At 38.1% G+C, this 16,962-nt stretch overlaps 2 protein-coding genes across 4 annotated transcripts in view; one reads left to right on the top strand and one right to left on the bottom strand.

Annotated features, from left to right (window-relative positions):
* The window catches only part of B3GAT2 (beta-1,3-glucuronyltransferase 2), a 94,346-nt gene extending 82,211 nt beyond the window's left edge, over window positions 1-12,135 (top strand). The window contains exons 3-4 of the mRNA XM_043591752.1: window positions 7,323-7,471; window positions 7,557-12,135. Coding sequence (XP_043447687.1) covers window positions 7,323-7,471; window positions 7,557-7,643 — 236 coding nt within the window. The 3' untranslated portion in view covers window positions 7,644-12,135. The remainder of the gene's footprint in view (window positions 1-7,322; window positions 7,472-7,556) is intronic.
* SMAP1 (small ArfGAP 1) overlaps window positions 8,126-16,962 on the bottom strand; it is a 202,943-nt gene continuing 194,106 nt past the window's right edge. For 2 of the 3 annotated variants that reach the window (XM_043591749.1, XM_043591750.1), the window contains exons 9-11: window positions 12,299-12,470; window positions 11,157-11,470; window positions 8,126-9,083 (exon numbers count right to left, since the gene is read on the bottom strand). In XM_043591749.1, coding sequence (XP_043447684.1) covers window positions 8,949-9,083; window positions 11,157-11,470; window positions 12,299-12,470 — 621 coding nt within the window. In that variant the 3' untranslated portion in view covers window positions 8,126-8,948. The remainder of the gene's footprint in view (window positions 9,084-11,156; window positions 11,471-12,298; window positions 12,471-16,962) is intronic. The other variant, XM_043591751.1, reaches the window with a different exon arrangement.

Below are 16,962 nucleotides of genomic sequence, written 5' to 3'. Positions count from 1 at the left end.
CACTAGACAGATCAGTAAGTGAGGAATGGGAAAGAACATCTTTTATTTGATGTAGGGCATCTATGAAAAAGCTAATGTTTTAAACAGCTGAAGACTGAAAGCTTTTCCCATAAAGATCATGACAAAGGTGATCCCTCTTGACAGTTGTATTCACCATTGTAATACAGGTGGTAGCTAGGGTAATTATTGAGAAAAAGTAATAAAAGTCACCTAGGTTGGAAAGGAAGAAGTAAAATATCTTAAATAATCAATAGCATGATCTTTTATGTACAAAATCCTCAAGAATACATACACAGCTATCAGTGCTAGTAAATTCAGCAAGGTTGCAGGATATAAGATCAACATATGAAAATGAAATGCATTTTTTTTTAAGTTTTACTTATTTGAGAGAGAGCGAGAGAGAGCACATGAGCAGTGGTAGGGGGGCAGAGAGAGGGAGAGAGAGAATCCCAAGCATGTTCCATGCTGTCAGCACACAGCCCAATGTGGGGCTCAATGTTACTAACCACGAGATACTGACCTGAACCGAAATCAGGAGTCAGACCTTTCCCAAATGAGGCACCCAGATGCCCCCTTTATACACTGGCAATGAACAATCTGAAAAGGGAAACCAGTAAACAGTTTTATTCACAACAGTGTCAGAAATAATAAAATACTTAGTAATAAAAAAAAGTATGAGAATTGTATACTGGAAACTGTAAAACATTTAGAAAAATTGAACTAAATAAGTATACAGACATTTTATGTTCCTGGATTAGGAGACAGTGTTATGGATTAGAAGATATAATATTACTCCAGTGGTGCAATATTCCCCAAATTAATCTGTAGATTTGGGGTAATTCCTATCAAGATTTTGGCTGCCCTTTTTTCAGAAATTGACAAGGTCATCCTAAAATTAACATGGGAAAGCAAGGAACTCCAAATAGCCAAAACAATTTTGTAAAACAGCAAAGTTGGAAGATTTATGCTTCCTGATTTGAAAACTGAGTATATAAAGGTACAGTAATAGTGTGACACTGGCATAAAGATAAGCATATGAATCAATAGAAGAGAATTGACCATAAATAAGCCCTCACATTGTGGTCAGTTGATTTTTGCCAAGGGTGCCAAGGCCATTCAATAGAGAAAGATAGTTTTTTTCTTTAAAAAAAAGTGCCCAGGGGTGCCTGTGTGGCTTGGTCAGTTATGCGTCTGGCTCTTGGTTTTGGCTCAGGTCGTGATCTCTCGGTTGGTAAGTTTGAGCCCTTTGTCAGGCTCTGTGCTGATGGCACGGAGCCTGCTTGGGATTCTCTCTCCCCCTCTCTCTCTGCTCCTACCTCGTCTGCCCTCAAAACCAATAAGTAAACTAAAAAAAAGTGCCCAGAGTTATGAATATACTAAAAGCCATTTAATCACACATATCCTTTAAGAGCAAATTTTGGCATGTATGAATTATATCTCATTAAAGGGGGTGGGTGGGTGCGGAAGATTGACACACACACTCTGCAAAAGACTGGATGTGCTCTGCTAAGAAGAGATATGAAAGGAGAGGGGGTCGCCTCAGGGAGAATTAGAAGGAGGTGCCACATTGCACATCTTTCTTCAGCAATTCCCGAGACAACTGTGTGTGTATACATTTTAATTTGGAAATTGATAGTCTCTTTTTATTTCAAGTGAGTAGAGACCAACTTTTGAAATTACCAGACCTGTTGCCAGTAATAGAAGTGTGTCAAGAGCACAGTATTCCAGTATCACTAGCCAGAGCTGACCGTCAGGAGGAAAAAAGGCCATTAGTATCTTTATTGTGGCTGAACTGTAATGTTGCCAAAATCTATCCTGTGAGAATTCGAAATAAGTTTGGTTTGTAACACCCTTGCTTTTAAGATTAGATTATGTGTAATTAGAAAAGAATATGCCAGTGGGACAAGTATGCGGAGGTAAGAGGAAGTTGATACACAACAGAAGGAACTGATAAGCATTACTGATGTGTTTATGGCTGAAAGAGGAAGAGATTTTCTGGACTTGCTTTTTCTTTTTCCAGTTTGTCTGGTTTTGGTTTGTTTTTTCCTTATTGCAATGGCTAGGACCTCCAGTACACTGTTGAGTAAAAGTTGACAGCGACAACCTTGCCTCATTGCAATCTTCAGGGGTTTTAACACTGTCTTTCACCATGAAGTATATATAATATCGGCAATAGGTTTTTTGTAGATGTCCTTTACCAAGTTGAGGAAGTTCACTTTAGTTAGTTTGCTGAGTGGCTTTTTAAAAATCTTGATGTTGGATTTTGTCAAGTGCGTTTTCTACATTTATTACAATAGATTTTTCTTTTTTTATAACATCTTAAGTTGGTGAATTACACTGATTGATTTTGAAATGTTAAAGCAACATTGCAGTCTTGGAATAAACCTCATTTGGTCATGATTTATAGTTGGATTCAAATGGCTAAAACTTTTAAGAATTTTTCTGTGTTCATGAAGGTTGTTAGACCTGTAGTTTTCTTATCTTACCTTGTCTTGTAATCTTTTTTATTTTTTACCTAATACTTGTTTGGTTTTGGTATTAGGGAAAGGCTGGCTTGAGAGGATTTGAAATGTTCCTTCCTTTTTTATTTTCTATACAAATAGTTAATACTTCTTCCTTACACATTTGGTAGATACCATCAGTGAAACTATTTGGGCCTGGAGGTTTTTTGTTAGTTTGTTTTCTCAGTTTTATTTTGGTTTGGGTTGAGGGGGGGGGGGGATGGTGTGGGCAATTTTGAACTATAAATTTAATTTCTTTATTGATATGGGGCTACATAGATTATTTCTTCATGACTGAACTTTGATAGCTGTTTCTTTCAAGGAATTTGTCCATTTTTATGTAAGTTGTCAAATTTTCTGCCATAATGTTTTTTTCTAATACTCCTTTATTATCATTTTATATTTGTAGAATACATACCAATATTCCCAGTATTGGTAACTTATGACTTATTTTCCCCCTCTGATAGGTACGGGTAGATATTTATCAATTTTCTTGACTTCTTTTCTCAAAGGACATGCTTTTTATTTCACTGATCTTCTCTATTTTCTATTTCATTGATTTTAGCTCATAGGTTTATTAGTACATTTTTCTATTCATTTTGGGTTTTATTTGCTCCTTTTTTTTTTTAAGTATAAAAAGGTGTAGGAACTTACCCTTCCTATCTAATAAATTTGTTTATAGCTGTTAAAAAATTAATTTTCCATCTAAGTACTGTTTTAGATGCATCCCACTGTTTTCATTCATTTAACCACTTTTTCATTTCCCTTTTGGTTTCTTAGATCCATAGTCTATTTCGAATTACATTGTTTGGTATCCAAATATTTGGAGATTTTCCAGATAGCTTCATGTTATTGATTTCTATTTTAATTCTGTTGTGGTCAGAGAAACACTTTGTACAATTTGAATTCTTTCATCTTTATTGAGATTTGATTTCTGGCCCAGACTATGTGGCCTATCTTGATAATGTCCCATGTGTACTTGGAGATTGTGGATTCTGTATTGTTTGGTGGCGCATCTTATGTCAGGTCAAGTGTTACATATCCTTACTGATTTCCAAATTTAGTAAGTTTTCAGTTTTTTCATTTTTTTTTTTTTCCTATCCCTCTTTCCAAACCTTTCATTCAGTTTCTTTGGGGTGTGTGTGTGTGTGTGTGTGTGTGTGTGTCTTGATATGTCTGTCTGTCTTGATATTTTCCTTTCTGTGTGTCCTTTTGGTAGTTTCTATTGTTCGTTCTTCAAGTTTACTAGTCTTTTATTCTGCAATGATTTATCAGCTGCTAATCTCAGCCAGTATATTTTTCACAACAGTGAGATCACATTGGTTTTTTTTTTTTTTTTGTATCTTCCATAACTCTCCTTAGCATGCTCAGTCTTTCCCCTTTTTGAACATATAGGGTATATTTGGGGTTGTATTTTCCTGCTTCTTTGTACACATGGTAATTTTTGTAGCTCAGGCATTTTGAATTTTATGTTGCTAGGTATTAGAAAAAATAAGTATTAGATTACGTTTATGTATGTCTAACACATTTATTACACACACATTCACATATACACGCACACACGTACATACATAGGGGATACATACATACTTACATTAGGGACCCTATCTCTACTTCACTTGAACAAGCCATTCACAGTGAATCGCCAGTTTTCATTTACATTTTATTTTTTATACAGCTGACCAGGACAGAGAATCCTAGTCCCATGTTTTTTTGTAAGGCTCCTAGTATCTCAAAAGCTACTGCAAACATCTTTAAAGCTAAATTAATTTCACTAGAAAAAAGGAAGGGCACATAAAATACTTGAGGCATAAATACTTGGAAATTAAGAAAACCCAAGGTCTCCATCTTGGGTTGGAAGCAGTGGTTTGAGGAGCTTAAAAACTCCTTGTCCTGCTCTCATAGGAAGAACTCTCTAACTCCCCAGCTTCATAGCACATCATGATTCCCTGAAAGGCAACCCAGGGTGTGGGCCTGGGTAGTGTGTAGTCCCTGGGGCTGGCTGTGACCAGCTTCCTTTAAAGAGCTCACCCAGCAGGGGCATATGGGCAAAGTAGGAGATTGAAAAGCCTCTGAATTGCCTCCCTCCCCCTTTTGTATTAGATCATAGAAAATCACTTTGCTGCTGCAGTGAGCCACCCGGGAAAATCTCTCTCCAGGGTGCTGGCCTGCCAGGTGCACCCTGTTCTCCAGTGAGGCCAGGAAAGGGCCCCACAGCAAAACAGTGTCTAGCTTCACAGCTGGCTGGCAGCTTTGCTTAAGTTGGTAGATTGTGCTGTGTAACTCTAAGAGCTAGAAGGTATTCCCGAGCCAAGGAAAGCAAGAAACTACACTTAATCTGAATCTCTGAGTGTTCACCATGATGAATGTGTTAAAGACTTCAGGGAAGGGGCGCCTGGATGGTTCAGTCGGTTGACCATCCGACTTTGGCTCAGGTCATGATCTCACGGCTCGTGAGTCCGAGCCCCGTGTGGGGCTCTGTGCTGACAGCTCAGAGCCTGAAGCCTGCCTCTGATTCTGCGTCTCCCTCTCTCTCTGCCCCTAACCCACTCACATTCTGTCTCTGTCTCTCTCAAAAATAAACATTAAAAAAAAATTTTTTTTTAAAAGAAAAAAATGACTTCTGGGAAAATGAAGGAAATCAAACTGGCTTCACATTTTCAGAACGACTTCTGTATGGTTTGGATCCTATTTTTTTTTTAATTTTTTAACATTTATTTATTTTTGAGAGACGGAGAGAGGCAGAGAATGAGCAGGGGAGGGGGAGAGAGAGAGATACGGAATCCGAAGCAGGCTCCAGGCTCTGAGCTGTCAGCACAGAGCCTGACGCGGGGCTCGAACTCACGAACTGCAAGACCATGACCTGAGCTGAAGTCGGACGCTCAACGGAGCCACCCAGGTGCCCCGGATTCTCTTTTTTTTTAATTTTAAGAAAGGGGAAATACAATTAGTACCTTGAAGCCATGTGAAAAATATACCAGGAGCTTCAGTGATGGAGAAGGGCAGACCCTCAACTGTAGAAAAAGTATGAAACTTATTTTTAAGTACATGGGGAAAAAAAAAAAAAAGGCAAGGCCTTCTAGAGCACAAAAATCACCAGTTAGAAAGGTTACTTTTTATGTGTGAATCTGAACTACTGGCTTTTTGCTGAAGAGGTCTGTGGCTGTTTTGGCTGTCTGGGGAAGGCTTCAGGCTCCTTAGCCAAGTGGTGTGAAATGCTAGTGGCCTGGTTCTGCCACCACTTTCACAGGCCCTTTCCCTGTAAACCCTGTTCTCTGGCCATAGATGGCAGCCAGTGCCACCTGCCCTTCATGTTTCTAATGGTATTTTTATGTATATACCATAGTACCTCATGAACAGTGCTGTGCAGTTAGTGGGGTCTTTCCATTTGCTAATTTTACATGACACACTGAGCTGACAAGGTGTCACACCCCTCTTGGCAGATGAGGAAATGGGAAAGCTTTAGGATCAAGAAAGTTTCAGTGACTTGGCCAGTGTCCCAAGTACAAGGATCTAGGCAAAATCAAAAGGCTTGTTAACTCTAAATTCAGTGTTCTTTCTGCTAGAATGTGCCGCCACCCTCCAGGACTGGTGGGAGATACTGGGCCAGTCCTCAGGCTAATGCTTCATGATTGTTTTACTTGTTCTGCCTCACTCAGCAGGTGCTGAGCCAAGTTGTGTTTGTGGGGAGCTAGCTTAGTGGGAGACTTTCCTGTGAAGAGGGCAGGGTCTAGAACATGGAAGTGGCCCAGTCTGGCATGTGGAGTGATGAGAATACTGCTTGTGGTTTTCTCACAACTCCCCAATTACTTACTGCCTAGTACCATTTGGAACTTACTTTGCTAACTATGCTTTTGCAAAAAGAAGCATAAATCAATTCAGTTAATGTAGAAAAGGGCGAAAAGTTGCTAAGGAACGTTCCTGGAGATCAGGCCTCGCAGCTTTGACTCTGGGAGGGTATCTAACTTCATTGTTAGCTTAGTCATAAAGAGCAGAGGTCCAGGACCTCAGACTTTCAAAACAACCACAAAGGTTAACAGCAGTTGCTTGCTGAGAAAGCTTGCAGTGTGTTTAATGACTAAGCCTTTAACATAGGGTTTCCTAAACCAGATTCAATAGTAATGATTTTTCACGACCAAACCATTGAAGGCAATTGAGAGTAATGTTTCCCTCAAAAAATTAAACCCCAAAACCAAATTTATCAAATGGCTGGACACCTCCTGTACTGACTTCCAAACCTCCCCCCCCCACCCCACCCCACCCTTGTCGGATTGAACCAAATTAGAAATTTAAACCAAATGATTACAGATTTTTCATATTCTAGCTAACTGACTTGTACTCCTCAGTCTTCTAAACTCAAAAGTAAATCGCAGCAGTGCTGGTTCTGAGGAGAGCACACATAAAGGTGTTAAAGAACAGGCAGGATACCCAGGCAGGCTTACACCCCGAGGACAGGGTAAGTCTGTATGCTCTGCAGCTGTGTTTCCATTTAGTTCTCAATTCCCAGAGTGTCGAAGGCCGGGCTGTGATGACCTCTACGAACGAGCAGCTTCTTGTCAACAGCCTAGACTTTGTATTTTACAGTGGCTCTTGTCCCCCCCCGCCCCTGTGCGTGCACCTCTGTCGTGGCACTGAACGTACCACAGTGCCCCGGTTGCTTTCTACATGTAATGCTCCTACTATTCAACTCTGAGAGCCAAGACCTGGCACATACTTGGCATGTAGAAGAATTTCTGATGTGTCCAAAATTTTACAGAAAAAAGAGAAGTACGCCAATTATTTTATTTTAAAGTCTTTTTTTTTTTCTCACTTTTCACAAAGGATTTGCTGTCAGTCTTCAAGTCATCTTGTCCAATCCAAAAGCCGTATTTAAGCGTCGTGGATCCCAGCCAGGGATGCAAGAATCTGATTTTCTAAAACAGATAACAACAGTTGAAGAGCTGGAACCAAAAGCAAATAACTGCACCAAGGTATTCATTTCACTTGTGCTGCTTGACCTTGTTGAGTGTCAGCGTTAAGAAGCATGGCTACCCAAAAGATTTCCCTCCCCTCTAGGTTCTCGTGTGGCACACTCGGACAGAGAAGGTTAATCTAGCCAACGAGCCAAAGTACCACCTGGACACGGTGAAAATTGAGGTGTAAATTGAAGAAACTGAAGCAGCAACTGGTGCAGTTTGCCTGGCTGGTGGACGTGGGAGAGGACGTTTGGAGGTCAGGCTGCCAAACATTCAGGTATTGTTCACTTTACTTCAGTACAGCAGCCTTTACTGTCATCTGATGGACATCTGTTTAAGCAGAGCTTGCCAGTTAACATGGCTGACTGGATGGTATAAAGTGTGTGTTTTTTGTCTTCATTTGTTCTGCATGTTTTCCCTACAATGAAACTGGAAGTTCTTTGTACAGTACAGCTAGTGACACTGCGGGATACACTGTGAGTATCTTGTGTACTTTTTTTTTTTTTTCCCATTTGGCCTTATAATTGGTGGAACTGGTTTCAGAAACAAAGGACAGGTATTTTGTTGACTAAATGTTCCCAATTCCTCACTTTGCAATATTAAGTAATTTTCATATGGTTGGTGGCAGTATACATTGTAGGAAATAAAACCCACAAAAATAAAAAGGTCTATGGATTTATCTGTTTAATATAGGGATATAACATTTTGTCAATACTAGGCACCATAAAATGTAAACACAATTACTGTCATAAACCTGGATATACCTTCAAGGATTGAAAGTGGCTTTGTTTAGTTACCCTGTTTGCATATAGTGCAGAGAAAGGTCTTCATGTTATTAGCACTATGTACATAAGAAGAGATCCAAATTACAAGAGAGGCAGATAAAATTTGAGTTCTTTAAACATTCGTTAAACTAAGTTTTGTAGTAACATCCAGGTTTATCTTCCTTTCACTAGCCACGTTCCCTGTTAAGCACATCATAACAACAGCACAGTGAAGTGAATGATGAAATAAAAGAACTTTGATACACTAGAAAACAGTGCTCAGTGACACATTTACATTCTATTTATATGATTAAACATTTGATCATACAGTACCTTCCTACAGGATTACTGGCTAATTTGGGGGTGGGGTTTATACTGTTAGAGGTATCACTAACATGATAACTACTTCCCTTATATGCAAACATTAGAGCTATACTTTTATCGAGAGTAAAACTGATTATGCAAGTTGACTGAGCAGCTTCTCAAATAATGTGGTTTACGAAATCATGGGAAATGAGCAAAGCTGCCCTTGACATAAAATCGTTTCTCAACCTGCTTTTCACATCAAATTTAATCTGTACAGACCAACACGGTCAGTCAGATAATTCTTAATATGAACAAATGGGGAAAAAGAAAAAAAAATATGTACATGAATAAACAGGGGAACTAGATGCGTTTTAGCAAGGAATGTCAGGTGGTAGTTCTGGATGAAACTTGCAGTGCAGTTTTCATTTCCACAGCTGTGTGCTGAGAGTCTGACCCGATGAGCTTCCAGACCAGCCTGCTGTTGTGCTGGGGGGCTGGCCAAAACCCACTGCGGGGTTTGTACTGCTGATACTCATGCCGGCCATTTGCTGATTCATCTGTGAAACATTAAAGGCTTATTTTAGGACGTTTACTTCACTTTTAATTCTTGTTTCTTGAGCCACAGTTAGACATTTATTAGAAGCTGCCTTTGAGGTTAATTTAGTCAAAGAGATAATGAAGTTTAATAGCAATTATAGAAGTATTTTTCATCAATATGAAAATTAGTCAAAGCACAGGGGTGTAAGTAGACTACCAAACAATTATTTCCCTAGAGAAAGCAAATAGCTATTTTGTTTCCTTCTTGTTCTTTCCTTCCACTTTTTTTTTTTTAGCATTGTCCATAAAGTGATCTCAATCCTATTTATTCATTTTCAAGACTCCATTTCTTGTCCCCCAAAGATTAACCTCAACTGAAAAAACACCAAAGCAATCTTTGAATTTGTATTTGAGTCCACTGTTCTAACTTTCAACTATATCAGGATGTTGTGCTTTAACTATAAGGACTGAGTAAATTTTAGAAAGTCAAATACTCCAAAACTATATACTGTTTATGACAGGTATTATTCTGTCTTCATTAAAATCTTAAATGGTTCTAAATACTTCCTAAGTATTAAAAAAAGGCTGTAAAGCATACATTTTCTTTTGCTTAACCACTAAACATCTAAAATTAATTTTCATTATATAAGGTGTAAGACCTGTGTTTTTCTTCCAGACTGGAATCATATATGTATATAAGCATCCTAACCCTTTCACTATGGTACTTCTCTTCTAAGACTGATGATAAGGAAAGGAAAGGCAAGATTTATCACAAAGTACAGAGTGGATTCAAAAATCTGTGCTCAGGGTTGGAATGTATTCTTAATAAAGTTCTTTAGTGGTCTTGCAAAGACACTAATGTTCACCACATTGCTGATGAGGCATAGTGTCCACGTCTTCATACCAACTAAAGGTTGTAAACCACCTCATTGGCCAACAGATTCCACTGAGGGGTGCTGGAAAACAGCAGCACCCCTCAGCACACCTGAAAGTAAAGGCCAACGTTAACTCCTTACTGGTTCATCTAGCACCTTAACTTTGAGCTGCGTGTACTTCAGTATTTTGGCTACACAAAAGCTGTTACTGACATTTGGTACTTAAGGTTCCCAGAGGGTGGACACCAATGTCACAATGACAGTAGGGGCTCCTGGCTGGCACAGTTGGTACAGCATGTGACTCTTGATCTCGGGGTTTAAGTTCAAACCCCATGCTGGGTGTGGAGAGTACTTAAAAAAATCTTTAAAATGTGATAGTAAAAGCATTCACAGGATGTACAGTGATTTTTAGTAATGTTAACTATCAGTATAGACTATTCTCTGAACGCTCTCAAGGTAAAACAGCTGAACAGAAACCAAGATTCCCCCCAGTGCTAGAGGAACACCAAATAGGAACTGTAAGGGAAAGAGAGGCTGGAGCATGAAGCTAAATCTAAGGGTCTTTGTCTATGCAGAAAAGTCAGAGTGGAGCACTAAAATAGACTGATTTGAAAAAAGTTTTACAAGTAGAAATGGGATTTTATAATGTAAGGGGATGTCTGAGACAGATATGGACTTGTCCATAAGTAAAAAGGAAACTCAACTGTACAAAGGTTTTTAAACAAACTTTTATAAAGCAGGGGCAGTAGGCATATGACATGAAGAACAGCCTAGATCCCTTACAAAATAGTGCTTTGAGACTGGAAACCACTCCCTGCCCCCAACTTAGTAGTGAACATAGGCAGGTCTAAGTGGACTATAAAAATGCCCCACCAGGGAGCTGGGTTGAAGCTTGGTGCTAATTTCACAGGTAGCAGAGAGGAAGTCTCTCAAGATGCCCAAGATAATTTCCAGCTGTTACAAACAGGATGTTCACCAGTATTATAATCTGAAATGAAAAAATGCTTAACACTGCTTTACAGAATACTCTAAATATAAGGGCAGTGACAGCTCACTTGTCTGTTTGATGTAACTTCATGATACCTATAGACAAGTCCCATCTGATACATTATCCTTACTCAGATTTTTCTGCCATGTTGTTATTTTTAAATAAACCATTCAGAAAATGAATCCCATTTCTTTGATTTTGGAGACGCTGGAGAGTAAATGACCCCCTACCTGTGAGAGGTTCCACTGGGGCTGCTGAGCTTGCGGCAGGCCAAACTTACTCTGGGGCGCGCCCATCTGTCCCACCATTCCTCCGTGGGGGCCAACCACATTTGGGGGAAGTGGCATCACACCAGTTTGTGCGTTTCCCATAAACCCATTGGGCATGGGCATGCCCACCATCATGCTTGTACTCTGTCCCATCACATTTCCTAGAAGACCAGGAGCTGCAGGTGCAGGCACAGGCACGCCCATTGGTGGAAAACCTTGAAATGCAGTCGGTGCTTGTGAGGTAAATGGTATATTTGTGGGTCCCATAAACACACCTGCATTTTAAGAACCATGAAAAGAAAATGAATGAAGAAAGCAGGGCTACTGTATACAGTTGCACTCACCTCTATGATCACAGAAAAAGGATCACCATCTTTCTGAAGAACCCACAGCAAAAATTTTAATTCCAATCTGCTCCTACTGCTCAGACCGACTCACAACCTCAGAGCTGGTTACTTCCAAAATGCACACAAATCAGTTACAAACCTGAGCAAATTTAGGCTAGATATATCTTATGCAATAGCCATATAAACTCCACAGCATGAGATTATGTGCTGTTTGTGCTGACTTGCACAGCTTGTCTCCCACTATCAGATACACAACTGAGAGCTGATGGTGTCTGGCTTTAATGGAAGCAAGTGTCCTAGAATTCCAGCTCATTATTTTAGAAGGAGTGCATTTGACAAACTATGTAAACAATAGATCTTACTGTGCTAGTCTTTCATTATAATTATTAAAAACTCAGTTTTGGAATTCATGTGATAATTCAGATTGGTTATTGTTTACTTACAGAGAAAATACCATACTGTACACAAAGTTGTAAACTTCATGCAAATCAAAATAATTCTTCAAAAATAATCCATGTCCTGTAAGCTTGTGAAACAATATTAAGTGATATGTGAACAGTGTGTTGCTTCTAAATAAAGTTTTGTGAATCCTGTGTATGCTTTTTAATTCTAATGCTTCATACCAGTTTTGTAGTTGCACAAATTGCAAAGAAGCACCTGGTACATGGAAAAATAGGAAGAAATAATATTATACAAAGGGTATACTTCTAGTAATGTTACTGCAATTCACTGAAAGCAGATGTGAAAATGAATTACCAGGGGTACTCTGCTGCTGAATGGTTCCTGTGCCATACAGAGATAAGATGGAATCTTTGGAGAGTTGTTTCTTTGCTACCTCTTCTGACTTTGTAGCTTGCTCAGTGAAGAGATCCAGATCCCCAGATATTACTGTAGACAGAGTGGCAGCCGCAGGTATAGAGGGCGTCCCCTGAGACAAATACCAAAACAAGCTGTCAAATTCTGCATACTAACACATAGTTCATCCCTTCCTTAAAATCTAAATGAATTAGAAATTACACAACTGTAGAAGGTAATATGGTGACATCGGGATCATTCACAAACCCACACAAAACCAACATCTAGGATAAAGGTACAATGTTTCCTATTTTAAATCTGTTAATGTGAGAGAACTAGATCAAAGCTCTTTCATAATAAACTGTGTTTACCTGCTAAACTGACACTGCATTTTTGCCCATCACATCCTGATCACAGTGGGTTTAACAATAGTATGTGGCTGCTGTGTGAGGACCACCATTCGTGGGAGATGCTGGGGATCCACTTCAACTATTTCAAGGAACTGGTATCCCTTAGAATAAAGAACTACAGCAGACTGCAAGAGGGTCTTTCAAAGGCTGATTTTGTCTTTGAAAAAAAAAGAAAAGCCTTTGTTTTTCAAAAGCTGCATCATATTTTTGTAAACCTAATCTAGATCAGTTTTAACCTCATAGTAGAATGTTTCTAGTCTATCCAGAAATGAAGTACAGCAAAACTTCACCTATACTCTCAACCATATCTTCATTCCACTTTTGGAAAAAAGAAATAAACATTCAGATTTAATACAAAAGAAAAATGTTCACTTAACCTATATCTGCACACAGATTATACAATCACAGCTAATAACTTCACTTTAATGATCTCTGCAGCCATTTATTCAATCACATTCACATTTGTTTACATGAAATTGTTTTAGATATGAAGACTTTCAAAGAATTCTAAGAAGAATGGTAGAAACTGGGTAAGGGTCTTCTCAAACTACAGAATAAGGTGAGTAGTAGGTAGAAGTTAAAGATCCTGTAAACAAATTTGCCTTAGTTTTTTAAAAAATCAAACATTTAACATCTTGGCTAAAAAAAACTAGCAATAAATTACCATCCAAGCATTGTATTCACAAATTTAAGGAGAACAATAGTTGAATCTATTATGACAAATTAAGCAAGCATTTTGAGATAGAAAAGTCACTGCGTTTTGCAGAAAGTCTGAAATGTGTAAGGACTCGGACACAGTGGAATACCAAATATGGGAATGCACTGGAATAAAATATTACCTAACTACCAGCGATGCAGCAGAAACTCTCAGAGACTAAGAGCAAGTGCACTGGAGCCAGCCTGCCAGGACTAGAACTCTGGTTCCACTGCTTGCTACACTGTGCCCTGAGACTGTCACTTAATCTCTACTCTCGTCTGTAAACTTGGAGATAGGACTTCTAACCTTACAGAGTTGCTTGATGACCACTAGAAGTGCTCTGCACAATGGCAGAATTAAGCACACAATATTTAAGTTGTTAGGTAATGAAGCAACCATCTCACTAAGTAATCTTTTCATAATGTTTAGTTTCTGTTCAGTCTAAGAACCTGCTCAAAATCCTGAGGTCTATTCCCTGTGGAAGAGATGAAACTACAGGAAAATCCACAATGGCTGGGAAACCTATTATAGTAGTCGCCCTCACCACACCCCCATACACTTTCCAAGGTACATTCCAAGTACCCTGGGGATGCCTGAAACCATGGATAGTACCGAAACGTATGGTTTTTTTTTCCTATACATCCACACCTATGACAAAGTTTGATTTATAAATTAGGCACAGAGAGCATAAAGTAGAACAATTAATATACTATAATAAAAGTTATGTGAATGTGGTCTCTCAAAATATGCTGTACTCTTCTTATGATGTGAGATGATAAATGCCTACGTGATGAGATGAAGTGAGGTAAATGACAAGTGAGGCACCGTGACAAGTGTTAAGCTACTACTGATCACCTGGTGATATATCAGAAGAAAGATCATCTGCTTCCAAACTGTAAGTGACTAAAACCACAGAAAATGAAACCACAGTCTTATACTAGAGCAGCCTAATATCCACATGCTCTAAACGTGTATTTCTTCTGATGAAGGTACGTAAAATGGAACATCTACCTCAACGTGGTCACAGTCTAAAAACAGCCAAACCACATAGCATGACTAGTAATCACTCCTATGTCTGTTTTTTATTTTTTGGTGCTCTATTTGACAGCAGTGTAACTCCAGGATTAAAGGAGAACAACTTTTGTCTGTCAATTTACACTTTGAGAGGCTGCAGAATCCCTAAACCAAAGGTTCTCTCTGGCTGTTGGGATCCTAAGGCTGATCCAAGGTCAAGGCAGCACCTGTACAGGTCTAGGTACTGTTGGTTTATGTGTATTAGAGATAGAAGGAAAGGGATGGCTTCTGTAAGTCACCTTTGAGGACTCTGGAATGATTCCCTGGGAACCCCCAAAATACATGTGCATTCTGGTCAGATGAGTATTTCCAACCTCCTTCAGAAAACTACACAGCCAAACAGGTAAATCTCTCTCGTCTTCACATGAGTGGGAAATCTTTTAATATAATTTTTACTATGAGTAAAATCAGGACTGAAAGAGTATAGGGTTCAGAGTAATTCCTATTTCTGTCAAATTTTACATAATAGAAACTCACCAAAATTAGTAAGTTACATAGCTAGAGTATATGTATAAAATGTGTAATTTAACCTGCCTTTCCCCCTCCCTATTTTCAAAGACATTTTGAAAACATGTCTGGGTTTTAATCTTTGCATGTAGTTCAATGAAAGATAACTCTGCTCACCCAATATTTTATAGGGCTCAATACAACTGGCACAGTTTTGGTCCAAAATCAATGTTCTAAAAAAAGAATCAGATGGGATTTAAAAAATCAACTCTGTAACTCTTAGTGGCTGATGCAGAATGCACAAAGCATGAAGGCCAGACCAACCAATCCCTCATAAAGGTAGAAGCCGCACCCCGTATTGTGGTCATGGTGCTACTTAAGAGTTAAATGAAGTCTGCATTGTTCCACTTGCTTTGATACAGAAAAGAACACATTAAGTACACTGAAGCCTCAGATGTAGGGTCTAATTCTCTGCGTGGTTGCAAAGCAACTCACATACTCCAATGGAATCCAAAGAAGTTTAGCAGATAAAACAGCCTCACTAGAATGCTAGACCAAAAGAAACTGCTTTTCGTGCTCAGATTGTCAAATAACCTAATGCTTCTTTCTGAAGCCAAAACATTAGCATTAGACAATTTTTATTATCACATGCATACCCATGCCTGCACAAATTCACAAGGTAATTAATGTTAATTGAAACAATAGTAGTAACAGTCCCTCATTTTATGTTTTGGGGTAGGGGAGAAGGAACAAAGCCAAAAAACAAAGCTATCTTTTCTGAAAATAAACATTAATGCTGCAATTTTGATAAGCTAATTTCTAAGACATTTATTTGCTCAATTCTAGTGGTAATTACGACTATCATAACAAAAAAATGCATAATAAAAGTATAAGCAATTAGTCTTCTTAATAAGACATAAGTTCTTATTAAAACTTTCCACCCAAACAATTTTCATTTGGCTCAGTTTTTCTAGAGAAAAAGAAATATTTTACCTCAAAAATTATGCTGTACCAAAACACACTGTTGTTCATTTATAAAGTATAAATTTAAAATAGAATTTTAAAGTTGTATGCTTAAGAGTACCCTATATTCCTAAAAGTTAATATATTCACCTTCAAAAAAGATAAATACTTGATGGGATCACTTGTATGTGGAATTAAAAAGAAAAGTTGAATTCATAGATGGTGGTTACCAGAGCTTGGGAGTGGACAAAAAATAGAGGTTGATACAAACTTTCAGTTATAAAACAAGTAAGGTCTGAGGACATCTAATATGACTACAGTTGATTATACTGTATTGTGTAACTGAAACTTGTAAAGAAAAAAAACTAAAGTTCTCACCAAAAAAAGTAAATATGTGAGGTGATGGGTGTGTTAATTAACTTGATGGTGGAAGTGAAATATACACTGTAAATATTTACCATCTTATTTGTCAATTATACCTCAATAAAGCTGAAAAAATATTTAAAGTATTAAACAACTTACAATTTTTAAAAAAGGAATAAAGGCAAAATGTAACGTCAGGAACAGAATTCAAAATTTCTTTATCATCAATGTGAAAAAAAATCCTGATCATTAATATTGCCCTAAATAATTTAAAAAAAAAAATTTAAAAGTAGAAACATTGTATGTCCACTATACTTCAATAATAAAACAATTTTAAGGCTAACTTAAAACAACTATCTTCATAAGAAAGAATAGGAGTACTTAATTTGCTACAATTTCTTATTCTTGATTTTTCTGCAACCAGAAATAAACTATCTTGAGGATGGCTCAATAGAGCATAAAAATAGAACTACTAGCTTATATAATCAATATTTATACACCTATGGTTAACTTTAAAACCTCTGAAGTTACCGAGTTAATCTCTGGCAAGGTTGAAATAGTCTTAATTTTCCCACTTATTCACTCTAAACACCACTGTTTGCCTAAAGCCAGAGTCAGCACACTTCAAACAGTGAATATTTAGGCCTTTTGGGTCAAAGAGTGTTGCAACT

Source organism: Prionailurus bengalensis, chromosome B2 (genome assembly GCF_016509475.1).
Source record: "Prionailurus bengalensis isolate Pbe53 chromosome B2, Fcat_Pben_1.1_paternal_pri, whole genome shotgun sequence".
NCBI classification, from domain to species: domain Eukaryota; kingdom Metazoa; phylum Chordata; class Mammalia; order Carnivora; family Felidae; genus Prionailurus; species Prionailurus bengalensis.
This window is presented reverse-complemented; position numbering and strand designations above follow the sequence as displayed.